Here is a 27,821-nt window from a genome sequence, read left to right as displayed (position 1 = left end):
GCGACAGCAGTACAATAAATCACTTACCCGGACAGGCATGATATCTAAAGTTATTTAAAGTGTGTAGGGAATGGCCAAACAAGGCAAAACTGATGCTTATTTGTTTATAAAACAGTCAAATAGTTTATCATAAACACACAGGATTTGTCTTCTTTCAGCTTTTTATTGATAATATACCAGGTTTATTCTTGGGTTTAATTTTCTCGTAAATTTTCAGGGTTAATCTCAGGTTGATGACCTACAGAGAAGAAAAACATATATTCGCTAACAGTTTTAAATCAACACACAATGTACAAATAATCTCTACACAAACATTTAGAACATTTCAGCAGTCCTACCAATCACTTCAATCAAACTTTTTTTAATAGCTCTTTTTATAGTAGAAAGTTGTCACAAAACAGCTTTAAAGAGATCCGGGTCCAAGCCTCCTATGAGTGAGCGAAGTGCTCCGGGTGCTTCGGTTTCCTCCCACGCTCCAAAAACACACGTTGGTAGGTGGATTGGAGACTCAAAAGTGTCCGTAGGGGTGAGTGTGTGAGTGAATGTGTGAGTGTGTGTCGCCCTGTGAAGGAGTAGTGCCCCTTTCAGCATGTGTTCCTGCCTTGCATCCAGTGATTCTGGGTGGTCTCCGGACCCACCGCCGCCCTAAACTGGATTACAGACAATGAATGAATGAATGAATGATACAGTTGTGTGTCATCAGCGTAGCAGTGGAATTTAATACCACGCTTACAGATTAGTCTACCACAGTGGCAGTATAAAAGAGGCCCAAGCACTGACCCTTGTGGAACACTATATTTAACTAAAGTATGATGTGAGGATTTATTATTTATATAAACAATTTGATAACATTCAGACAAATAGGATCTGAACCAAGAGAAGGCAGATCCTTTTATTCCTACCAGATTTTCCTGCCTATCAATAGCATCACATGATCTATGGTATCAAACACTGCACTAAGGTCAAGCAGCACCAGAATAGTGATATAGCCCTTATTAAGTAAATGGAGTAAGTCATTATTTACTCTTGTTACAGCTGTTTCCGTGCTTTGATTTGGTCTAAATCCAGACTATTAAGTCGAATGCAGTGAATTTTATCATTAAGAAACCTAATAAAGTCATTAATACAGAAAACAGAGGGGACAATGGAGTTGATTTCCTTTTTGTTGCCAGTTAGATTTGACACCGTGCTAAAAAGGAATCTAGGGTTGTTGTTTTTTTATAAGGGACGAGATGTACTGTGATTTGGCTTTAGATGAGGCATGTTTGTAGTCGGTGAGGCTGTGCTGCCACGCAATTCAGAAACATTCTAGTTTAGTGTTTCTCCAATTACGTTCATGGTTACGAGCAGCCAGTTTTAAGGCACGAGTGGCATGGGATACAGAAAAATATTTTTTATAAAACATTAAAATAGATAAAAGGATCCTTGTGTTCATAACAGACACAGGATTGAAACAGAAAACCTTTGAGTTCTCATGCCTTTTGGGCACAGGAGTACAGAAACAAGTTCTCATGTTGTGGAAAACACAGGAAGTTTATTGGGCTAGAATGTACATTCAGAGGGTACTATTTTCTGTACTGTTTGAAGTTGATAGAATACTGTGCTTAGCACACATCAAAAACACAACCAGACCTTATTTTGGCCGGTGTGAAAGTCTTTGCTGATTAATGTAGATGGGTATTGCCTGTGGAAAGTACCATTTATGGCGTCTGGTTTGTAGATCATTCACATAAGCTACAGTAACATGCTCACTTGACTGAAATAGATGAAAGGCTCTGAGCTGCTCATGTGGGGTATTAAATAAATGAGTTTGGAACAGAATATTACCCTTTACAACGGTAACTATTTGTCTAAATTTACATTATCAGCCAAACCTAATCAGAGCAACATTGTATATACAGTCATGTGAAAAAGTTAGGACGCCTCATGAAAACGTTTGTCGTTTTGAACATTTTTAAACATATGGACATATGAGCTTCATTTGAACAATACTGAGAGATGGTGCTTACGTAAATAAACAAAACCGAAGAAAATACTTATAAACACAAGTTGGAAAGTTTAATGAACACAATTGTACATTCCTTGTGAGGAAAAAGTTCAGAGTGACACATTTAATGAATCGATGGTCAGTACCCATGCAGGATACAGTATGTGTGCTCATTGTACATTTTCACAGAGATAAAAAGACTTTTTTTAGTCAAAGTGAGCTGTGTTTTAGAATATGATATATGAAACAATATGGTGTGTGTTAATGAAATCCATGTTTCACAAACATTGCATCCAGCAACAGTAATAGCTATGAATTATTTAAAGAATATTCATTAGTGAAGAGTCTCTGTTAAATATTCTTAGAGTTAAAATTAGTTTAACACATCTCCTGAACCATGGGTAAAACAAAGCATAAATAACTGGATTAATAGTAGAATTAAGATAAATAATTAAGAGCAATCTTAAAAACAATCCTATTTCAATTTGTATTATTATACCTAACATAGTGTAAATATGATATGGAAGATAACATGCCACAAAAATGGACACCAAGATTCCCAGGATTTTTGCTGCTTTCCTCTCTGACCTCATAGAGTCTGTATTATTCTTTGTCCTTGTCTGTATGTTAAGGTCTCTAATAGCAGTGGCGTGTTTTCTTGCAATAACAAAAACTCTGCCATACAGTGTGATTATAACAGCCAGCGGAAAAGCAAATTTCACCAGGAGGTCAAACAAAAACCAGCCCTCATCTAAATGTGAAAAGCAGTATCCTGGACACATGACAATATTTGTGTAATGTCCATTAAAATATTGAAGTGCTAAGTGGTATAACAGCAATAAAATACATAAAACCACAACAACAGAATACATTGTGTTCACAGAGACTGCTTTAGTGTAGAGGAATGGGTTAGAGAGAGCAAAATACCGATCGACTGCAATCAGAGCAACAATGAATATTGAAGTGGCTGTGAGTGAAAAGGAGGCCAGAATGAAAAATATACAGTAAATTATATTAAAAATCCAACACGATTCAATTATCCATATTAAAGCTGTTGGCATCAAAAGGACTCCGACCAGAAAGTCAGACACAGCCAGAGAGAGGATGAGCATGTTAGTCGGAGTGTGGAGCTGCTTGAAGTGACAGACAGAGATGATGATGAGCAGGTTTCCACACACTGTTAACAGAACTACAGCTGCTCCAGATACATACAACAACACATACACTGCAGTAGATACAGATCTCTCTGGACAGGAAAATCCAAGGCATAATTCACTTTGATTATTCCCAGTAATATTCATGGATACAGTTTTTGATTTGTATTAAAAATTATTGAGATATTGGCACTGAAGTGAGGACTTCTAATTTTATAGTTTAAAAATGTTCCCACCCCTACTTTGAATATGGTAATGCATGATCTCCTGGGTAGTTGGATGAAGAGAGAGAACATGCTAGAACAGGTCTGTGATTGGGAGTTAAAACAGAAAATTAGTCCAACCAAAATGTGATCAAGATTATCAACAGAGCTTCTAAATTTAACTTGTAAAAGCAGGTGTACATATAAATTAGGGAGGCATGGTGACATAGCAGTTATCTTTTTTTTTTATCTGTGAAACTACTGAGAGTGCCCCCCACCCTCTCCTCCTTAGATATGAAGCTCATGCGGGTTTCCAGGTTAAGTGAAACTTAACCTATTTGAAAAAGCGCAACACGTGTTTAAGACCATGGTCTTAAAGCTCAAGCAGGACCAGAATAGAGATATAGCCCTCATCAAGTGAAAGGAGAAGTCATTATTTACTCTTATTAGAGCTGTTTCTGTGCTTTGATTTGGTCCAGACTTTTAAGTCAAATGTAATCAATTTTATCATTAAAAAAATCTCATAAAGTCAACATTTTGTTGCCAATTAGACACATTGCTAAAGAAGGAATCTAGGGTTGTTTTTGTCTTTTTCTGTAACAGAAGAAATGTACTGTGATTTGGCTTTAGATGAGGCATGATTGTAGTCGGTGAGTCTGTGCTGCCACGCAATTAGGAAACATTCTAGTTTTGTGTTTCTCCATTTACGTTCATGGTTATGAATTTTTAAAGCATGAGTGCTCTCACTGTTCCATGGAGCTAGCCTTTTCTCTCTAAATTGTTTGGTCTTGATTGGTGCAACACTATCTAGGTTTGTACACAGTGCAGTTTGTAGGTTGTTTGTAATGAGCTCGAGGAGATTAGGGTGAGCTGGAGAAGAAATAGTGGTAAGGTCTGGAAGGTTATTGATAAAATCACTAACAGTTGAGGTCTTTATAGTGTGCTTTCTAATATAGCGTGGCTATGAACAGATATCATGGTTTGGGACAATTTCATGATTAGATGGTGATCAGAGATGGTCTCATGGAGCGTTTGATTGAATAGATTCTCTATGCCTGGTGTTAACACTAGATCCAATGTGTGTTTGCTTCAATGAGTGGGCCCAGTAACATTGAGTGAACTCTAGCGCATCCAACTTGGATTCAAACACAATTTTAAGTGGAATATTATTCTTCTCAAAGTGAATATTGAAATCACTAACAATTACTAACAATCACTAACAATTCTGGGGATTGTTCTGTCCTGGTTTTGCTGGACTTGAGCGCTGCATTTGATACTGTCGACCATGATTTACTCATCGAGCGCCTGGAATACTGTGTTGGAATCAAGAGCTTGGCTCTTAATTGGTTTATTTCATACATTAAGCAAAGGACTTTTTCAGTTATCATTGACAAATACTTCTCAGCCTCTTCTACTGTGACATCCGGAGTTCCTCAAGGATCAATTTTAGGCCCTGTTCTTTTTTCACTATACATGCTTCCCCTTGGTCAAATTATTCGTAAGCATGGTGTCTCATTTCATTGTTATGCAGATGATCTACTACTGTACTTAACTTTGAATCCCGGGAATCATCACGCTCTAGGTAGACTCAATGAGTGCATCATGGATATTAAAAATTGGATGAGTCAAAGCTTTCTTCAATTGAATGACAGTAAAACAGAGGTTATTCTATTTGGGCACCCTTCACTAACCAATAGTCTAAAGGAAATCCTAGGCCCCTTAAAACCTTTCCTGAAAACACGGGTTAAAAACCTTGGGGTCATTTTTAACTCTGATTTCAAATTTGAAAGCAAGTTAATGCAGTAGTGAAGGGCAGCTTTTTCCAGTTAAGAACAATCTCCAGATTAAAGTCATTTCTTAATACCTCAGATCTTGAAAAAGTCATTCATGTTTTTTTTACATCCAGACTGGACTACTGTAATGCACTGTACTTTGGAATTGGTGAAGCATCTCTTGCGCGCTTACAGTTAGTTCAAAATAGTGCAGCCAGATTATTAACTGGTTCCAAAAAAAGAGAGCACATCACTCCAATCTTAGCTTCTCTACACTCTAAAAAGAACCAACTTAATTGAATTGCTTCAATTGGTAACAAGTAATTCAATTAAGTATATCCAACTTAATTTTTTAAGTTTTTGAAGGTTGAACTTAAAAAATTAAGTTGGATAAACTTAATTGAATTACTTGTTACCAATTGAAGCAATTCAATTAAGTTGGATCAACTCTTCTCTTTTTAGAGTGTACATTGGCTCCCAGTACGTTACAGAGTCCAGTATAAAATGGCATTTATGGTTTTTAAAGCCTTAAATGGACTTGCACCAGCATACATTGTGGACATGCTTTGCCTGTATGTACCCTCAAGAGCTCTAAGGTCTTCAGCTCAATCGTATCTGACTGTTCCTAGGTCTCGTCTTAAACATAAAGGGGGTCGTGTATTTACTGTTGCTGCACCAAGACTTTGGAATGGTCTTCCAAGTGATGTAAGAAACGCGCCGTCTATGACTGTCTTTAAATCCAAGCTTAAAACACACTTTTACCGTCTGGCATTTGGCAGTTGTGGATCTGTGGATTAGGAGCTGTGTTAATGTATGTCTTTCCGTGATGCTGGATGCCTTTTCTGAAGCGATAGCTATGCTTGAGAGAAAGTCAACAAATACTCAAAGAAAGACTGTATAAGTGCCAGGAGGACAATTGATTGTGATGAGCATAAAAGAGTGCTGCCTTTTTAATGCAGTAACTTTAAGAGTAAGCATTTCAAAGGACTTAGCGTCATAACCAGAATTTTTAGTTGTGTCTTTGATAGGGTCGTAAATTGTGGCTACGCCACTACCACTGCTAGAGGAACATTGCAGTCACCTCTTCTCTGTATACTCTCTCTGCTTCTGTCTCCTGCACTTGGCTCTCCTGTGGAAACTAGTTAAGTAGTGGGTTACATGATCCCTTTCCTCCTACAAAACCCCAGTTTCAATCAGCAGTTAAGGCTAGTTATTATTTGAGCATGTGCAAAGTGCATGAGGGTGACCCCCTGTCCTAGTTCTTGTCCCAAGCCCTAAGGGTTCCTGTAAGTGTGCACTTTGATGATGTTTGATGAAGTTATCGAAGGGTGAGCAAAAGGGGCGTGAAGATTCAAGTGTTTACTGGATCAGAGTGTTAACCCTCTGGATTTGACGCTTCTGCTCACCCAAGGACACTTTTACAATCAACACTGCTCAGAACAGCATTCCATGCAACACTCAATCCACACACACTGAGGAGAAGTGGCAGCCAAACATGCACAGCATACTCTCACCCAGGAACAACCATCCACCTGGAGGACTGCATCGGACACTAGGGATAGAGCGCCAATCCATATCTGGGCATACACACACTCACTCCCACACACACACACACTCATTCGCTCACAACATGACAGTTATAAGAGAAGCCAATTCACCTAACCTCCATGTATTTGGACTGTTGGAGGAATTGCGAGACCACAAAGGAAACTCACACTAACTCAGGTATAACATGGAAACTTGAACCAAGGATCCCAGCGCTGGGAGGCAAATGTGCTAATCACCAAGCCACCATACAGCCCAAACATCCTGCAGTTGTTTTTGCTTGTGAACCAAATATTTTACTTATGCTGAATATCAAAATGGGAGCACAGAGTGTTTTGTGAGCACACAGGATAAACTTGAGTATGTACAGCGCAAATGTTAGGAAGCACATATTTATTTTGTACAAAAGCAAGCAAGTTAGTGCCATAGGAACTGTGCTCTCACATTTTAAATTAAAACAATGTAATTGTAACTTTGGCTCATGCAGTTTTGTGGATGGACACTACATTGAGTTACCATATATTGTAATTGCAATAATTAAGTATTATAAAAAAATATTCAGTGAACAAATATATAATATTTTGAATTTCAGATGTATTTACTGAAATACTGAAGCATTATTTGACCAAAATTATCTGGAGATCAAATCACAGCAGGCTGTTTGTATTTTAGAGAATGTATTTGTGTTTGTATTTCTGCAATTATTTATGTCATATGAAAAATTAGGATTCCATTGTAAATAAAATGTGTAATTTAAACTATGGCTTTTGGCCTTATCTCAGACTTAATCAAGACAATTTCCTGGAAACTTGTGTTCATTGTTCGTAATATCACACATATTATAACAATACTGTGTTTATTTGAGACAGTGTTTCATGCAAAACACCTGTAAAGGATGGCAACACTGGTCAAAGGAAACATTTTTAGTGTATTAACACAGGGGGTTGGGTCTGGGACGCCAGACTTCACTGTTGAGCCTTCTGGAAGTGTCATGGGCTTAATTCAGCAAAACACCAACTAGAGGAGGTGCCTTCCTGATGAACCCTGTGAAGAGCTAGTGATACAGTGGGGGATTTGGGTATTCATGTGCTGGGCTCAATGAGTATCCTTAACAACCGTAGTTGTTAAGTGTCGCTGGGTGTTGATTGGATCATAAACGGCCACACCAACCTTACTGTAGAGGTGTAGGATTCAACAGGATTTTTGTGGCTGCAGGTAGGAAGAGTGTGTGGTGGGCCCTGTGTGAAGTTCTAATGGATTGGCATGAGATATTTTTCAACTTATCTTGTGTATGACTATAAGTTATAACATCTTAAGGAGTTAGTATATAGGTATAATATTATAGGTATAATATACGTATATAAATAAGTATATTCTAATCTTGTGTAAAATTTGTTTGATCTACAATCTTATTTTTAGTGATATCATTTGTCCAACAGGATTCGGAAAACATCTTATTTCCAAGATTATTTTAAAAACAATTTTAATGTTTTATCATGTTTAACAACATTTCTTTATGGCACATGCACCAAGTTCCCAAAATAAGAAACCTTGGCTGCTTTTTCAAAGGTGTATAAGCATAATTCATCAACTGCTCAGTGTTTGCAGAAAAGATGAACATTGTGTTTCGAATGTCATGAGGGAATTGTGGAACAGTTCAAAAAGAACATTTTTCAATTTATGACCACAAACTGAACAGCAGACACATTCAGGTATATTCTGTTGAACAATTGGCTCTTATGGCACAGTTATGGCACTGGCAAATGTTGTTTGGGGCCAAATGTTCTGAGGCATGCTTGACTTGGGTTTTTGCACTCATTGTGTGTGATGGACATACTCCAGGCTTGAATTTAGGTTTGGCATGTGTTATGTGGGCCAGACATGGGCGAAATATCGATTTGGCTCAGATTGTTTCCAAAACACACTGGATATTTGGCAGATATAATGTGGACTGTGGTTGAGTTGAGGCAGCTAGACTCACCCTGATTGAACACCTTCATTCAAGGCCAAGTGTTGGTCACAATAAAATCATACCCAGTATGTGCCAGATTTGGGCCACATTTGGGGCGAGCATTCATTGCCATCTGTAAGAGTTCATTTCTTTCACCATCTACTGAGGCAGTACTCAGACAGCACTGCACCACAATCATTATGCTTTGCTAAATATTGTCTGGTCATCGTCAGTTCTCCAGGCCTGAGCTCATTTGAGATGTTCTAAAAGACTATGGAAATGTAAAAGCACATTTGAACATTTCTACTTAGGAAATACTTATATTTACTCCTTTGTGCCAAAAAGAATGAGACAATCCAGACAAGGTTATCCTGATGATAGCATTCATAAACCTCCTTCGAAAACAGTGAAATAATGGATAAATGTAAATAACAAATCACAACAAAGATTTTAATTTTATATGCAAATGACAAAAAATGCCATATTTTCAGAAATATTTTGTGCATCAAGTTAAAGCTATTGTCCACTAATATTTCCAATAATGTATGACATTTACTTACATGTGCTAAAAAAATTAGTTTGAAGAGTTTCAGACATTTTTCACTCTTTCTGAGTTATAACACCTCCGTTATTTAGTTGAAGTGCTGTATGACTATAATCAACTTGTATATAATTAAATAATATTTATTATTGTGGAATCTTTTCTAAATATCTGAAGAGTAAAAATTAGTTTAACACATTTTCTAAACCACGGATAAAACAAAGCATATATAACTGGATTAATGGCAGAATTAAGATAAAGGAGGACTGTCACAGTTTCACTGGACTTAAATTCTAAACTTACAACATTACCTAGTAATGTATAAATGAAATAGGGAAGTAAACATACCAGAAACACAAATACTAAAATAGTAAGGACCTTTGCAGCTTTTCTTTCTGACCTTGTGTCTGTAAAATTATTTGAGGTTTGAGCATTGAGTTCTCTGATAGCAGACGCATGTTTTTTGGCAATAATAAAAATGAAAGTGTAAATTATTGTTATAAGAGTAAAGGGGAAAATAAAAGTAAAGAGGAGATCAACCTGAGACCAGATGTTGTCTAGAGCAAAAAAACAGTCTCCAGGACACATTATTATTTTTACAATGGGTAAATTAAAATACAGAAGTGTTAAATTATATGAAAGTAATATAAACCAGTCACATAAAATTATAAGACATGTTGTGTTCACAGAGACTGCTTTAGTGTAGAAAAACGGGTTAGAAAGAGCAACATATCGATCAACTGCAATCAGAGCAATGTTATATATAGATGTGCTAGTGAGAAAATAGGAAGCAGAATGAAAACATATACAGTAAATTCTCTTAAATATCCAGCACGATTCAATTAACCAAATCAATGCAAGTGGCAAAACAAATGCTCCGACCAGAAAGTCGGACACAGCCAGAGAGAGGATGAGCATGTTAGTTGGAGTGTGGAGCTGCTTGAAGTGACAGACAGAGATGATGATGAGCAGGTTTCCACATACTGTTAACAGAACTACAGCAGCTGCAGATACATACAACAACACATACACTGCAGTAGATACAGATCTCTCTGGACAGATGTAAGGGAGGCATTCCTCAGTTTGATTAAACCCATTAAAATTCATTTTTCTAGATTTGTAATAAGTCATCAAATATTACATTGTGATTGTGCCAGTGACACAAGGGCAGTGTCCAGATTCATGACTCATTGTATGAATTGAGCAGCAGCTTCAATTTTTATTTGGTGTAGAGACACGCCCACTTTTATTAGATTCAAGTGTATGTTGTTGTGCTACTTTGAAAATACAAAACATAAACCCCAAATGATCTGATGCAATCTAGAATCCCAGTACACTACAATCATTACTGATTCATTAAGCTCCATAATTGCTGGCAAACTTGATAAATGTTTTTGAGTTCAGGAAAAATGTCTGCTTAATGGGCTTGTACAGATTCTCTTGGATTAAGGCATAAATAGATATTTATGTATGTTATTTAGATTTTCATAATTCTTTGAATTCTACTTAATTGTTCTTTTTCATCAATAAGCTGTAGACCTATGAGAGAGGTTTCTCATAAGCTCTGGTTTCCACCTACAGTCCAAAAATACATTGTTAGGGTTAGGGTTACATCGGTAGGTTGATTGACCTTGCTAAGTTGTCCATAGGTGTGAGTGTGTGTTGCCCTGCAATGGACTGATGTATTTGTGCCTTACACCCATCCTGCGTTACTCCCAGTGAGTCCGGTTGGGCTCTGGACCCACTGTGACCCTGAACTAGATAAGTAGTAACAAACAATGAATGAAAGATTGTGTGAAAATGTAAACTACAATGTATAAGTAACTGGACAGTGACGGTTTATTGTTTTGTGTCCAGCACAGAAGACCTGGAATAACAAAAGAACCTCAGCTCCAATTCATTCAGTACTTTTGTCAGTATTGACTCAACTATGCTGGACTGTGTGTGTTAACTCTAAAGGTTCAAATCAGTTTGAATAAATACATACACATAAATATAAATGTCAGACAAGTGTCCCGACAGACACTGACATCAAAACAGAGAAGGCTGTATTTATTCTACAGTATGATTTACTATTAATATGTGTGTGCATGCATCAGATACCAGCTTACAGAAATAAAACATAATTACATAGTAAAACAAAAAACAAACATATTAACAACTTGTCTTCTACTTGAACCATTTGTAGGTCATAAAGTAGAAAATCTACTTTCAGACATGTGACATAATTGTGGATTGCAGTAGGCATGTTTACAGTATAAGAATATATTCAGTTGTCACTGTGGTCAGTGCAGTTTTATGAATTATAAAACATGTATTAATGAAGAACTACAGAAGTGCTGAGTGGTATAACAGCAACAACACCCAGTTAGATACAACAGCTAAACACACTGTGTTCACAGAGACTGATTTAGTGTAGAGAAACGGGTTAGAGAGAGCAACATATCGATCGACTGCTATCAGTGCAACATTAAATATCGAAGTGGCTGTGAGAAAATAGGAGATATATATGTAACACAAACAGGAAACAGCATTGAAAATCCAGCAGGATTCAATCATCCATATTATTGCTATCGGAATCACCAGAAGTCCAACCAGAAAGTCAGACACAGCCAGAGAGAGGATGAGCATGTTAGTCGGAGTGTGTAGCTGCTTGAAGTGACAGACAGAGATGATGATGAGCAGGTTTCCACACACTGTTAACAGAACTACAGCAGCCCTAGACTCATTACAATTTTTTGTTTCCAGTTTAAGTTAAATATAGAATGTAAACTATGGCTTTGGCCTTATTGCTTACTCAGCCTAGTCAACCTGCTGGAAATTAAGGTTCACCATTTGTAATACCACACAACACACAGTCATAATAACCCAAAATAATATTAACAATTACTAACATATTCAACAATTGAATCATAATCTTGGCTCACACAGTTTTGTGGATGGAATAAATAGAAGTGTCTTCAGGGCCACAGTGGCAGCATAAGGGTTCTGTGCTTTATTTAATCCAGAAACACGCTGATGTGATAGTACTCTGATAAATGAATAACTACAGTTACCATATATTGTAATTGCAAGAATTGAAGTTATGTAATAACATAATTTTGGGAGTAGGACCACACCCAAACTCCTCCTCTCAGCCCTATATATACTCCGCAAGTTCAGGTCATTTACGCGTCAGACAAACACGCTTTATTTAGTTCAGGAGACGGATCTTGACTCGACTGCTTCACTACACCAGCTCGCTCCTACGCGCTGGGCCATTCCTGCTGATCCCCATATTCGGAGACGTGTTTGGCCATTATCAAACCCAGCAAGCCTGCTCTTTTAAAACTTGCTATGGGACTTCTCGGTATCTGAAGTTACATACAGCCATTGTCGCGCCTGCAACCGCTTCGACTGTTATATGCTCTGTGGTCTTACCCACTCCGGATCGGTGCTCTGCTCTCCTGCTTCTCCTCCCACTGCCAGCGGCCTCCTGAGTGACCCCCCGCATCTGCCTCAGGCGCTGGCGCACGGCTTGGAGCCATATATATGCATAAATATATGCAGAAAAAGCTACTGAAAATCCAACATGTTTCAATCATCCATGTTATTACTATTGGAATCACCAGAAGTCCGACCAGAAAGTCTGACACAGCCAGAGAGAGGATGAGCATGTTAGTCGGAGTGTGGAGCTGCTTGAAATGACAGACAGAGATGATGATGAGCAGGTTTCCACACACTGTTAACAGAACTACAGCAGCTACAGATATATACAACAATGCATACACTGCAGTAGATACAGATCTCTCTGGACAGATGTAAGGGAGGCATTCCTCAGTTTGATTAAACCCAGTAAAATTCATTTTTTCCAGTTTTTTAATATGTCATCAAATATTACATTGTGATTGTGCCAGTGACACAAGGGCAGTGTCCAGATTCATGACTGGTTGTATGATTTGAGCAGCAGCTTCAATTTTCATTTGGTGTAGAGACACGCCCACTTTTATTAGATTCAAGTGTATGTTGTTGTGCTATTTGGAAATACAAAACATAAACCCCAAATGATCTGATGCAATCTAGAATCCCAGTACACTACAACCATTACTGATTCATTAAGCTCCATAATTACTGGCAAACTTAATAAATGTTTTGAGTTCAGGAAAAATGTCTGCTTAATGGGCTTGTACAGATTGTCTTGGATTAAGGCATAAATAGATATTTATGTATGTTATTTAGATTTTCATAATTCTTTGAATTCTACTTAATTGTTCTTTTTCATCAATACGTTGTAGACTTATGAGACATAAGCTCTGGTTTCCACCCACAGTCCAAAAATACATTGGTACGTTGATTGACCTTGCTAAGTTGTCCATAGGTGTGAGTGTGTGTTGCCCTGCAATGGATTGGTGTATTCGTGCCTTACACCCATCCTGCGTTACTCCCAGTGAGTCCGGATGGGCTCTGGACCCACTGTGACCCTGAACTAGATAAGTAGTTACAAACAATGAATGAAAGATTGTGTGAAAATGTAAACTACAATGTATAAGTAACTGGACAGTGACGGTTTATTGTTTTGTGTCCAGCACAGAAGACCTGAAATAACAAAAGAACCTCAGCTCCAATTCATTCAGTACTTTTGTCAATATTGACTCAACTATGCTGGACTGTGTGTGTTAACTCTAAAGGTTCAAATCAGTTTGAATAAATACATACACATAAATATAAATGTCAGACAAGTGTCCCGACAGACACTGACATCAAAACAGAGAAGGCTGTATTTATTCTACAGTATCATTTACTATTAATATGTGTGTGTATGCATCAGATACCAGCTTACAGAAATAAAACATAATTACATAGTAAAACAAAAAACAAACATATTAACAACTTGTCTTCTACTTGAACCATTTGTAGGTCATAAAGTAGAAAATCTACGTTCAGACATGTGACATAATTGTGGATTGCAGTAGGCATGTTTACAGTATAAGAATATATTCAGTTGTCACTGTGGTCAGTGCAGTTTTATGAATTATAAAACATGTATTAATGAAGAACTACTGTTGAATATCTGAAGTGTTAAAGTCAGTTTAACACACCTCCTAAACCATGGATAAAACAAAGCATAAATTACTGGATTAATGGTAGAATTTAGATAAACCAACATCACTAAAATTTGAAAAGTCCCAATTTCAAACTGTATAACGCTACTTAATGCAGTATAAAGAGTAATAGGCAATACACAAGCCAAAAACACAAACACTAATATTCCAAGTACTCTTGCGGCTTTTCTCTCTGATTTCTTAATGTCAATTTGGTGTTTGGATGTGTGTTTTCTAGTGTTAACCCGTAGGTCTCTGATAGCACTGGCATGTTTCCTCGCAATAATGAATACTAAGGTATACAATATCATTATAACTGTGAAAGACAAAGCAAATTTTAGCACAAGCTCAATTAAGTACCAGACTTTATCTAACACCAAAAAGCAGTTTCCAGGACACAGGACTAGGTTGGTGTAGTGTCCATTGAAGTACAGAAGTGCTGAGTGGTATAACAGCAACAACACCCAGTTAGATACAACAGCTAAACACATTGTGTTCACAGAGACTGATTTAGTGTAGAAAAACGGGTTAGAGAGAGCAACATATCGATCAACTGCTATCAGTGCAATGTTAAATATTGATGTGGCTGTGAGAAAATAGGAGATATATATGTAACACAAACAGGAAACTGCATTGAAAATCCAGCAGGATTCAATCATCCATATTATTGCTATTGGAATCACCAGAAGTCCAACCAGAAAGTCAGACACAGCCAGAGAGAGGATGAGCATGTTAGTCGGAGTGTGTAGCTGCTTGAAGTGACAGACAGAGATGATGATGAGCAGGTTTCCACACACTGTTAACAGGACTACAGCAGCTGCAGATGCATACAACAACACATACACTGCAGTAGATACAGATCTCTCTGGACAGGAAAAGATCAGACAGGGATCGGTTTTGTTAATCCCAGTAAAATTCATGGATCCAGCTGTTAATGTGTCATCAAAGAAGTATTTCAGATCCAGGCGTCTGCTGAAAGGTGGAAGTAGTCCATCTCCATAAACAGTCGAGTTACTGGCTGAACAGGCAAGGGGTGATATTTATATGGTGGAGATCTTCTTATAATTATAACATGGAATTACAACATAATACATATTCAGTAAATGGGTGGAGCATTAGGGATTAGTACCTATCAATGTAAGAAAGCCCTAGACTCATTAAACATTATTTCTTCCAGTTTATGTTGGCTTTGGCCCTATTGCTTACTCAGCCTAGTCAACCTGCTGGAAATTAAGGTTCACCATTTGTAATTCCACACAACACACTCATAATATAATATTAAACAATTAATAACATATTGAACAATTTAATTATAATCTGGGCTCACACAGTTTTGTGGATGGAATAAATAGAAGTGTCTTCAGGGCCACAGTGGCAGCATGAGCGTTCTGTGGTTTATTTAATCCAGAAACACGCTGATGTGATATACTCTGATAAATGAATAACTACAGTTACCATATATTGTAACTGCAATAAGGCGGCACGGTGGCGCAGCAGGTAGTGTCGCAGTCACACAGCTCCAGGGGGCCTGGAGGTTGTGGGTTCGATTCCCGGTCCGGGTGACTGTCTGTGAGGAGTTGGTGTGTTCTCCCCGTGTCCGCGTGGGTTTCCTCCGGGTGCTCCGGTTTCCTCCCACAGTCCAAAAACACACGTTGCAGGTGGATTGGCGACTCGAAAGTGTCCGTAGGTGTATGTGTGTGTGTCTGTGTTGCCCTGTGAAGGACTGGTGTCCCCTCCAGGGTGTATTCCCGCCTTGCGCCCGATGATTCCAGGTAGGCTCTGGACCCCCCGCGACCCTAAATTGGATAAGCGGTTACAGATAATGGATGGATGGATGGATGTAACTGCAATAATTGAAGTTAATGTAATAACATAATTTTGGGAGTACGACCACGCCTGAACTCCTCCTTTCAGCCCTATATAGTCCGCAAATTCACGTCATTTACTCGCTTCATTTAGTTCAGGAGACGGATCTCGACTCAACTGCTTCACTCTGCGCTGGGTCATTCATGCTGATCCCCATATTCAGAGCCGTGTTTGGCCATTATCAAACCCACCGAGCCTGTTGTTTTAAAACTTGCTATGGGACTGCCTTGTATCTGAAGTTACATATGACCGTTGTCGCGCCTGCAACCGCTTCGACTGTTCTGTGCTCTGTGGTCTTACCTGTTCCGGATTGGTGCTCTGCTCTCCTGCTTCTCCTCCCACTGCAACCGGCCTCCTGAGTGACCCCCCGCCTCTGCTACGGGACTGCCTCCTCTTTGGGGAACGCAAATCTACTATCGGTATGGCTGCTGCTCCACAGCTATGAGCTCTACAGCGCCTTGAGACTCCCACTTCCTCCTCTCCAGCAGAACAGCCTCGGTGTTCCAGTAACATGCTCTGAAATCTTCCCTTTGCTCACTCAGGTAAAGAGAGAAACCCGTCTGCCGGTGTACCTAGCCCCTGCATAGAAATGCGATGATGTCACAACCTCCTCTCTCCCCCAACTCAATGCCCCCTGCTGGAGCATTCTTCGTCTTCCTGTTACCCTTCCTGTTTGTGTCTAAGCTGGAGACATTAGCCTCAAAGTCTTATAGTCTTTGATGTCTCACAGGTTGGTGCCTTAGAGGGCTGTTTTGATAATAATATAATTACCTGAGCTGCATTGGATAACGACTTGGAATCTGCAGTATTCACACACATCACCAGGGCACTAGTTCACCTACACTGCTTGCCAAGTGGGTCCTATTTGAAATGTTAGAAAAGAAAGCAGGCAACATGTTTAAGGCTCCTCCTTCCCTCTGAATACTGCCTTGATTGACAGCATTGCACCCATTTAGACACAGCTCCCCTTGCATGTTTTGTTCTCTCTTATCCTCTCTACACATCATCCCAACCCCTCTCTTTCTCTTCCTCTACATTTGTCTCTATGCATCATCCCACCCCTCCCTTTATCATCCCAACTCCTCCCTTTCTCTTCCTCTACATCTGTCTCCATGCATCATTCCAGCCCTCCCTTTCTCTTCCTCAACATCTGTCTCTATACTTCATCCCACCCCTCCCTTCATTATCCCACCCCACCCTTTATCATCCCACCCCTCCTTTTCACTTCCTCTACATCTGTCTCTACGCATCATCGCACCCCTCCCTTTATCATCTCAACCCCTCTCTTTCTCTTCTTCTACATCTGTCTCTACGCATCATCCCACCCCTCCCTGCATTCAGTTTTTAATTGTGAAACTGCATTCAGTTTTTAATTGTGAATAAAAACTGAATGCAATGATGTGGAGATGGCAAATGTCAATATTTTATTCGTAATAGAACATAGATGACAGATCAAAAGTTTAATCTGTGTAAATGTAACATTTTAAAGGAAAAATATGTTGATTCAAAATTTCACAGTGTTAACAAATCCCAAAAAAGTTGGGACAAGTAGCAAAAAGTGGCTGGAAAAAGGAAATTGAGCATTTAAAGAACAGCTGGAAGACCAATTAACACTAATTAGGTCAATTGACAACATGATTGGGTATAAAAAGAGCTTCAATACCAGAATGGTGTTACCCAGCGTAAAATAGCAAAGACTTAAGTTATCATCATCAACCGTGCATAATATCATCAAAAGATTCAGGGAATCTGGAACAATTGCTGTGCGTAAGGGTCAAGGCCGTAAAACTCTCCTGGATGGTCGTGATGTCCGGGCCCTTAAACGTGACTACACCTCAAACAGGAATGCCACTGTCAAGGAAATAACAGAATGGGCTCAGGAATACTTCCAGAAAGCATTGTCAGTGAACACAATCCACCGTGCCGTCCGCCGTTGCCAGCTGAAACTCTACAGTGCAAAGAGGAAACCATTTCTAAGCAAGCTCCACAAGCTCAGACGTTTGCACTGGGCCAGGGGTCTTTTAAAATGGAGTGTGGCAAAATGGAAGACTGTTCTGTGGTCAGATGAGTCATGATTTGAAGTTCTTTATGGAACACTGGGACGCCATGTCATCCGGACCAGAGAGGACAAGGATAACCCAAGTTGTTATCAACGCTCCGTTCAGAAGCCTGCATCACTGATGGTATGGGGTTGCATGAGTGCTTGTGGCATAGGCAGCTTGCGTGTCTGGAAAGGCACCATTAATGCAGAGAACTATGTTCAGGTTCTAGAACAACATATGCTCCCATCTAGACGTCATCTCTTTCAGGGAAGACCCTGCATTTTTCAACAAGATAATGCCAGACCACATTCTGCAGCAATCACAACATCATGGCTACATAGGAGAAGGATCCGGGTACTGAAATGGCCAGCCTTCAGTCCAGATCTTTCACTTATAGAGAACATTTGGCGCATCATAAAGAGGAAGGTGCGACAAAGAAGGCCCAAGATGATTGAACAGTTAGAGGCCTGTATTAGACATGAATGGGAGAGCATTCCTATTTCTAAACTTGAGAAACTGGTCTCCTCTGTCCCCAGATGTCTGAGTGTTGTAAGAAGAAGGGGGGATGCCACACAGTGGTAAAAAATGGCCTTGTCCCAACTTTTTTGGGATTTGTTGACACCATGAAATTTTGAAACAACATATTTTCCCTTAAAATGATAGATTCTCTCAGTTTAAACTTTTGATCTGTGATTTGTGTTCTTTTCTGAATAAAATATTAGATGTTGGCACCTCCACATCATTGCATTCAGTTTTTATTCACAATTTGTTTAGTGTCCCAACTTTTTTGGAATCCGGTTTGTAGCCCGCACCCCTCTATATGTGCTGCGGCGGGCCTGTCTCCTGTCCAGTGCTTTGGGCACTGGACGTGGTCTACTCTACGGTCTACTCTACGTAGGTCTACTCTATGCATCATCCCTCCCCTCCCTTTATCATCCCACCTCTTCCCCCATTGCAGCCTCAGCTGCATGCCTCAGACCTTCTAGTCTGCACCTCTCTATCGGTGCTCTGGCGGGCCTGTCTCCTGATCATCGCTCTGGGCACTCGATTAGGTCTCCTCACTGCATGGCTTCCTTTTTGCTGATTCATTTTCATTTCACCCATCCACCGCCCCCCTTTCTTCATCCCACCCTCTACCCCACGGCAACTGCTGCTCTATACATCATACTTTCCAGCTTGCACATCCTCTACAGGTTGCTGTTGCGGGCCTGCCTCCTGCCCGGCCCTCTGAGCACTCTATGCAGTCTCCTTGCTGCACAGCTTCCTCATCCTAGATTCGCTCTCATCCTATCCTCTCATTCTCCCAGCCTCTACATCAGCAGCTAGTGTACTTCGTGGACGCTTATCCCAACCCTTCAATTTGTGGCCATGCCAAACGTTGCCTCTAACTTTACAATTCTCACTTTCTATTCAGGTGCCCTCATCCTGACTCCTCTGCTGCTGTGCTCCTCCTACGCTCCGGCTTCCAGTTTTTACTCTTTTCAGACCTCAAATTCAGTTTACTTTCTTACATGCTGCCTCTTCTCTGACACCTGTTTTTCATCACCATCTAGGCATTTTCGCTATCTTTGAGTCAACCTTCTACCTTGCCCCCTTGCTTGAGCTCCTCAGCACCCTTGGATTTCGTCTCTTTCAGAGTTTTTTCCCGTGTGACAAACTGCCTTCTCTCTATCTTGCCTTTCCCGCGGTGCTAACCCATTTTGGGCTTTTTATTTGGCCTCATCTGTTATCACTCTAGATCACCCTTCCATTCTCATTTCCCTCTATGCCATTGGAAAGGCACCACCAGGGCACACCTGCCAACGAAGGACATCTCGCTTTATTAATGCAGCCCCTCTGTAGCACTTGACTTCAAGGCTGCTACTAATCCACTTTCCACCTATTGTTGCCAGCCTCAGACCCCGCACTATTACTATTACATCAATTACACTGAAGTAGAAATTGGACTTAGCAACACTCTGTCCAATGCATCCAGTCTGATGCAGTATCATGGTGGCCCCAGATTAATGTCATTACACTGTTACACTGTAGCTTAATGACATTTAGCTGTTGATACTTTAAAGTTCAATTAGTAGTTGATCAATTTGATTTCATTTCAATTTGATCAATGATCTTGGCCATCTTAAGACCAACTCTGACTCTATCACATTTCACAATCATTACCCCTTTACAGCTGCAGCATTTGAATACTCAAATTACCAATTACACTAGAATTTCTGTCATAATAATCAATAAAGGACATTCGACTTACTCAACCTAATGCTATTTCCCTACCGTCTCACATGACACTCAGTCATGCACCAGTTTATTAAAAGTAGTTAATTCATAGACTAACTAACCCCCTTCATTTACCTATACAAAATCCAGGACACCAATCAAACCCTTGACAAGAGTACCTGAACCTGTCCATTCTGTAGCACTTAATGACCAGCATTCCTGTACATTTTTGAGGGTCTGGCTTCATACGCATTCATAAGTCACCCTGAACTTCTCACCAAAGACTTCTGAGTTCACCTCCCCGTTTCAGCTTCTACGGGTGTGATCTGCACTAGCAAATTGAAGTTATGTAATAACATAATTTTGGGAGTATGACCACGCCCAAACTCCTCCTCTCAGCCCTATATATACCCTTCAAATACATTCGTCAAATTTGTCATTTTCGCGTCAGACAAACTCACTTCATTTAGTTCAGGAGACGGATCTCGATTCGATTGCTTCACTACACCAGCTCGAAACATCTTTCTGGGTTATTCCTGCTGATCCCCCATATTCAAACCCACTGAGCCTCCTGTTTTAAAAAAAAAACTTGCTCCCACCTCCACCCCATCTCTCCCCTTTTCTCATATTCATTTATCCAACGGATAAATCAGTAAATGTTTCTGAATGGTAGCTCTTTTGGTAGCTCTACAGGCAGTTTGAGCTGGACACACAAAGCGAAAGTGCTGCAATCGAGATTCTGTTTGTAATTGAAACAGAGAATAAAATCTTACAGACAAATTAAAGTTAGCCATGTATAAACAGCAGTTGATTTTCTCCTCAAACACACTGTGCCACCTTCTGAACCTAAACAATCCAGAGACATCTGGAGTTCCCCAGAATCATAGACATTTCCTTTAATTGGTGTTGGAGATCTGGTATTAATATTCTTATACTAGATTTCAAGACCATTATAAGCAATAAAAATTAATCAAATATGTTTACTACAGCATGGGGGTTTATGTTCCATCCAATGTGGCTACGTGAAAATGAGGTTAAGCTAAGGCTAATCATAAGTAGCAGAGAAAAAATATTAGCCACCGTCACTGCTGAACATTGGTTTAATTTGTTATTTTGAAACCAGGAAAAAATAATTATTAGAATGATCTCTACAGTTCACAAGTAACTGGAAAGAGACAATTTGTTGTAGTTGACGCACAAGACTTAACGTTGTGTCTTTTGATAAATACTGTCATCAAGAAGGTTTATAATTACAGAATAGAAAGATTTGCAATCTAGTAATTGACCATTTCCAATAAGATATGTATAATGTTTTTTACCCCTTTCCCTGTATTGATGTATATTATGTACATATTGTTGTAATGTGACCTTGAATGTTGCTATATAAATTAAACTTATTAATATACGTTTATTTTAACATGTTATATGTATTGCTTTTAAACTTGGTTGGCTCACAGTACAGATGTACATACTCTAAATTTAAAGTGGCGCAGCAGGTAGTGTCGCAGTCACACAGCTCCAGGGGCCTGGAGGTTGTGGGTTCGATTCCCGCTCCAGGTGACTGTCTGTGAGGAGTTGGTGTGTTCTCCCCATGTCCACGTGGGTTTCCTCCGGGTGCTCCGGTTTCCTCCCACAGTCCAAAAAACACACGTTGGTAGGTGGATTGGCGACTCAAAAGTGTCCGTGAGTGTTTGAGTGAATGTGTGTGTGTGTCTGTGCCTGTGTTGCCCTGTGAAGGACTGGCGCCCCCTTCGGGGTGTATTCCTGCCTTGCGCCCAATGATTCCAGGTAGGCTCTGGACCCACCGCGACCCTGAATTGGATAAGCGGTTACAGATAATGAATGAATGAATGATTACTGTTTTGAAACTGATTTTTTTTTGTGTCAAATGAACTGGAATATGGATCCAAAAACATTAAGTCTGGCACAGCTTTGTTTGTTTATAAATGTAGGGTAATACCTACATTTATCCAATCTTCCCTAGCAAATAGACAGTGTACCACATTACATCTGTTGAAACTGCAGTACTGCAATTAAACATCAAAGAACATTCATCAGTGCAGAATCTGTGTTAAATATTTGAAACGTTAATATTAGTTTAACACTTCTCCTAAACCATGGGTAAAACAAAGCAGAAACTGAGAAACTCAGTTTGGTTTAGCCCTGAAAAATTCATAGTTCCACAGAATTTAAAGTTTAATAAATGCAGAGAATCAGGTCTTTTCTAGCAGTTGTAAAATGATTATGTCCAGCTTCATGATTAACAGACATTTGGGTTTAAGAAGTTGTCTGCTCAGATTTATATGCTTTATGAAATTTATTTACGCCCATTGATGACAGGTATGGTCTGATCTGTAATGTCCTGATATGGCGAAAAACCAAACTGCTCATCTCCCTAAACACCTTTTTTGTATGGATGGACGTTTATTTCATATAGAACATGACCTTGAACAGTTAAAATATGCTAAATTTCTCATTTAGTTTAAGATATATATGGTAGAAAGTCCAACAGGAATGTAATTAATGTTTGTCTGTTGATGTAATCAGTTCATGGTCCGCTGCTTTGAGGCAGTATTCAGCTTTCTTCAGTTGATCACAAAATTATCACAAATAAATTTACATGCGTTGTGTCAGCACATGAGTACTTGAAAATTAAAGCCTTCTTACAAACATTTTCTAACTAGTATGATCTTAGCTGCCTAAATGTAGAGGGTGTGTAACTGAAGTTTTAATAAAAACTGGTTGTTGAAATTGAGTTAAACCTTTTATGTAAGAAGTAGCAGTTCCAAGTTATGAGAAACACTTTAATAGGGATAATTCATTTACTTGTTTTGTTTTTAAAAACATTTCTGTAAACGTTTTTTTAATCCATCTTCCATGTTAGTCCGACAGGATTTAAGAAAATGGCATGGAATATTTGAAGGCGTTTATCTTAATAAAAAGTTAACATACACATATAATCATATTAATATATAAATGACATTTTTATAAATATCACAAAATATAACAAAGTTTAACTTTATTATTACTCTCATCAGTTCAGTATTTCAAAACGTCTGAGTGTCATTGATCTACCAGTGTCCCAAAAGATGCTGGATTTTCAAAAATAGCAGGCTGCATTTATTTTACTGTGATTCCGGTGTAAGCTTAATATAATATTTGAACTATGGCTTTTGGCCTTAGTTAAAACTTAACTTAGCCAACGTGCTGGAAATTAGTGTTCTTTGTAATATCAAATACCATGATAATCCACAGAGACGTCAAAAATTAATGTACAGCGCAACATGTGGTGTTGCTGTCACAGATCCAGGGTCCTGGGAATGTGGGTTTGAGCACAAAGCTTTTATATTAATGTTTTTTCAACACGTCAATACAGGCAATTCATTTAGTCATTAATTAAAATATATTTTCTGAATGTCCATGCTAATATAACTGTGAGCATATAAATTTTTTACCTCGCGGAATTGGAAAAAGTGTTTCTTTTAACGAAGGGTTTTATGGCATTAATTCTAAAGGGTTAAGCATATTTTTGAATCATTTGGAGCACCCTTTATGCAGCTCTCATGGAGACACTCTTTAGCAATATAAAGATGTAGTCACTCAGATTTACACTGCTTTCACTCTGATTTTACTGATTATGCACTAGTTTAGCTTGCTTTTGAACTACAAATTTTTCTTTAATAAAAAAGACACATTTTAAACTGCTGTGAGAATTATTTAGTTTCGATTGGTGTATACATCATAACAATCATATAATTCCTACACCTTTGTTTTCAGTGTCCACCTGAGTGTCTGGTATCCCATATTTTACACATTACACTACTGTAGATTCCAGTAAGAATAGTTACAGATGTCAGTGTGGTCAGTGTATTTTAATTAACTATAAAACATTTATTAATGAAGAACTAGTGTTGAATATCTGAAATGTTACAGTCACTTTAACACACCTCCTAAACCATGGGTGAAATAAAGCATAGATAACTGGATTAATGGTGGAGTTCAGATAGGCCAGCATTGCTAAAATCTGAAATGTCCCAATTTCAAAAGGTATAACACTAACTAATACAGTATAAACAGAACATGGAAACATACACGCCAAGAACACAAACACTAAAATACCAAGTGCTTTTGCTGCTTTTCTCTCTGATTTCATAGAGTCAGTTGTGTTTCTTGACGTTCGAGTCTTGGTCTTAATGTTAAGATCTCTGATAGCACTGGCATGTTTTCTTGCAATAGCAAAAACAAGAAAATACAATACACTTATAACGGTAAATAAAAAAAAAAATTTCAACAGGACCTCAAATAAATACCAGACTTTATCTATGACCAAAAAGCAGGTTCCAGGACACAGTACTAGATTGGTGTAGTATCCATTGAAGTACTGCATTGCTATGTGATATAACAGCAACAACACCCAGTTAGATACAACAACTAAACACATTGTGTTCACAGAGACTGATTTAGTGTAGAGAAACGGGTTAGAGAGAGCAACATATCGATCGACTGCTATCAGTGCAACATTAAATATCGATGTGGCTGTGAGAAAGGAGGAGATATATATGAAACAAAAACAGAAAATTACATTAAAAATCCAGCAGGTTTCAACCATCCATATTATTGCTATCGGAATCACCAGAAGTCCAACCAGAAAGTCAGACACAGCCAGAGAGAGGATGAGCATGTTAGTCGGAGTGTGGAGCTGCTTGAAGTGACAGACAGAGATGATGATGAGCAGGTTTCCACACACTGTTAACAGAACTACAGCAGCTGCAGATACATACAACAACACATACACTGCAGTAGATACAGATCTCTCTGGACAGCGAAAGAACAGACAGGGATCTGTTTTGTTCATCCCAGTAAAATTCATGGATCTAGCAGTTAGTGTTGTCAGAGAAATAACTCAGATCTTGGAATCTGCTGAGGGGTGGAAGTAGGTCATCTGCATGAACAGAAGGGTTACTGGATGTACAGGCAAGGGGTGATATTTATATGGTGGAGATGTTCCTAATAAAACAGTTTGGAATTACAGCATGATACATATTCAGTAAATGGGTGGAGCATTAGGGATTAGTACCCATTAATGTAAGAAAGCACTAGACTCATTAAATTTTTTTGTTTCCATTCATTCATTATCTGTAACCGCTTATCCAATTCAGGGTCGCTGTAGGTCCAGAGCCTACCTGGAATCATTGGGCGAAGGGGGCGCCAGTCCTTCACAGGGCAACACAGGCACAGACACACACACACATTCACTCAAACACTCACGGACACTTTTGAGTCGCCAATCCACCTACCAACGTGTGTTTTTTGGACTGTGGGAGGAAACCGGAGCACCCGGAGGAAACCCACGTGGACATGGGGAGAACACACCAACTCCTCACAGACAGTCACCTGGAGCGGGAATCGAACCCACAACCTCCAGGCCCCTGGAGCTGTGTGACTGCGACACTACCTGCTGCGCCACCGTGCCGCCTTTTTGTTTCCAGTTTAAGTTAAATATAGAATGTAAACTATGGCTTTGGCTTTATTGCAGACTTAGCCTAGTCAACCTGCTGGAAATTAAGGTTCACCATTTGTAATACCACACAACACACAGTCATAATTACCCAAAATAATATTAACAATTACTAACATATTCAACAAAATTTAATTATAATCTGAGCTCACACAGTTTTGTGGATGGAATAAATAGAAGTATCTTCAGGGCCACAGTGGCAGCATCAGGATCCTGTGCTCTATTTAATCCAGAAACACGCTGATGTGATAGTACTCTGATAAATTAATTACTACAGTTACCATATACAGTGGAACCTCTACTAACGAACGCCTATACTAACAAACTTTCCAAGATATGAACTGAGCTTTTGAATATTTTTTGCCTCCACCAATGAACCATGACTCTAGAAACGAACCCGAGCCGGCGGCTGGAAATGGCCACTGACCCCAATTGGTGAGTCTCCGAGCGCGCCTAGACTTGAGTCATTGACCCATTTTCTCTGATTCTCTCGACTCATTTTCTGTCGTGCCCTGGGGCCATCATCCCTGTCCACTTAACCCGTTCTTCTCGGCAAGGAAGCATCGATAGATTTATTTCATCTGAAGTGTTTTCAGTGGTTTTGGTGCTTTTTGATATTTTACATTATTAATAACACTTAGTGAATCATGGCTCCAAAGAAGCAAACTGGAAAGAACAGATGACAATCGATATGACAATTGAAATAATCAAGAAGCATGGTGAAAGTATGCTTGTCGTTGACTTGGCGAAGGGATTTGGTCGCAATAAAAGTATGATCGGCACCATTATAAAACAGAAGGAGATATTATTGGCTAGCAAACCAGCAAAGGGGCTAAAGAATATATCGAAGCGTCATTTGAATTTGAACGACAAGATGGAAGAGCTGCTATTGTTATGGCTGCAAGAAAAACAGCTCGCTGGAAATTCCGCAAGCGAGAGCATCATTCGAGAGAAAGCTAAAATAATTTGCGGGGATTTGTTGCAGGATATGCCAGAGACATCGCAGGGTCAGGGATAGGAAGAGTCTTTTAAGGCAAGTCGGGGATGGTTTGAGAAATTTAAGGCGAGGACTGACATCCACTCCATCGTTAGGCATGGTGAGGGTGCAAGTGCTGACGTTAAAAGCAAAAAGGGTGACTTCTGAGGTGGGCTGGAACTGTGTCTGTGTGGGTTTCCTCCGGGTGACTGTCTGTGAGGAGTGTGGTGTGTTCTCCCTGTGTCTGCGTGGGTTTCCTCCGGGTGACTGTCTGTGAGGAGTGTGGTGTGTTCTCTCTGTGTCCGCGTGGGTTTCCTGCGGGTGACTGTCTGTGAGGAGTGTGGTGTGTTCTCCCTGTGTCTGCGTGGGTTTCCTCTGGGTGACTGTCTGTGAGGAGTGTGGTGTGTTCTCCCTGTGTCTGCGTGGGTTTCCTCCTGGTGACTGTCTGTGAGGAGTGTGGTGTGTTCTCTCTGTGTCCGCGTGGGTTTCCTGCGGGTGACTGTCTGTGAGGAGTGTGGTGTGTTCACCCTGTGTCTGCGTGGGTTTCCTCCGGGTAACTGTCTGTGAGGAGTGTGGTGTGTTCTCCCTGTGTCTGTGTGGGTTTCCTCCAGGTGCTCCGGTTTCCTCCCACGCTTCAAAAACACACGTTGGTAGGTGGATTGGAGACTCAAAAGTGTCCGTAGGTGTGGGTGTGTGAGTGGATGTGTGAGTGTGTGTCGCCTTGTGAAGGACTGGCGCCCCCTCCAGGGTGTGTTCCCGCCTTGCGCCCAGTGATTCCGGGTACGCTCTAGACCCACCGCTGCCCTGAAATTGTTAAGGGTTGCAGACAATGAATGAATGAATAATATTTGAAAAAAGTGATAATTTGTAGTTTTGATACTCATTTTTTCAATAAATAAACAACATATTTTCTGCCACAACAAAACATAGTTTCATGATTGATTGGAAAGAAATATGTTACGAACGTA

At 39.5% G+C, this 27,821-nt stretch overlaps 4 protein-coding genes and 1 long non-coding RNA gene across 12 annotated transcripts in view; 1 reads left to right on the top strand and 4 right to left on the bottom strand.

The window, feature by feature from the left end:
• The window catches only part of LOC136702112 (uncharacterized), a 269,541-nt gene that overhangs the window by 133,349 nt on the left and 108,371 nt on the right, over positions 1-27,821 (top strand). The window lies entirely within an intron of this gene.
• On the bottom strand, positions 2,308-3,288 carry LOC136702818 (trace amine-associated receptor 13c-like). The gene has a single exon (XM_066677953.1). It carries the CDS (start codon positions 3,286-3,288, stop codon positions 2,308-2,310), a length of 981 nt encoding a protein of 326 aa, XP_066534050.1.
• LOC136702489 (trace amine-associated receptor 13c-like) lies at positions 9,286-10,260 on the bottom strand. The gene has a single exon (XM_066677575.1). The coding sequence runs from the start codon at positions 10,258-10,260 to the stop codon at positions 9,286-9,288; it is 975 nt and encodes a 324-aa protein (XP_066533672.1).
• LOC136702638 (trace amine-associated receptor 13c-like) lies at positions 14,165-15,154 on the bottom strand. Its single transcript, XM_066677786.1, has one exon. It carries the CDS (start codon positions 15,152-15,154, stop codon positions 14,165-14,167), a length of 990 nt encoding a protein of 329 aa, XP_066533883.1.
• On the bottom strand, positions 24,240-25,229 carry LOC136701563 (trace amine-associated receptor 13c-like). The gene has a single exon (XM_066676161.1). The coding sequence runs from the start codon at positions 25,227-25,229 to the stop codon at positions 24,240-24,242; it is 990 nt and encodes a 329-aa protein (XP_066532258.1).

Source organism: Hoplias malabaricus, chromosome 7 (assembly GCF_029633855.1).
Source record: "Hoplias malabaricus isolate fHopMal1 chromosome 7, fHopMal1.hap1, whole genome shotgun sequence".
Lineage (NCBI taxonomy): Eukaryota > Metazoa > Chordata > Actinopteri > Characiformes > Erythrinidae > Hoplias > Hoplias malabaricus.
Note: the sequence above shows the minus strand (reverse complement) of the source record. Positions and strands in the feature narration are given on the sequence as shown.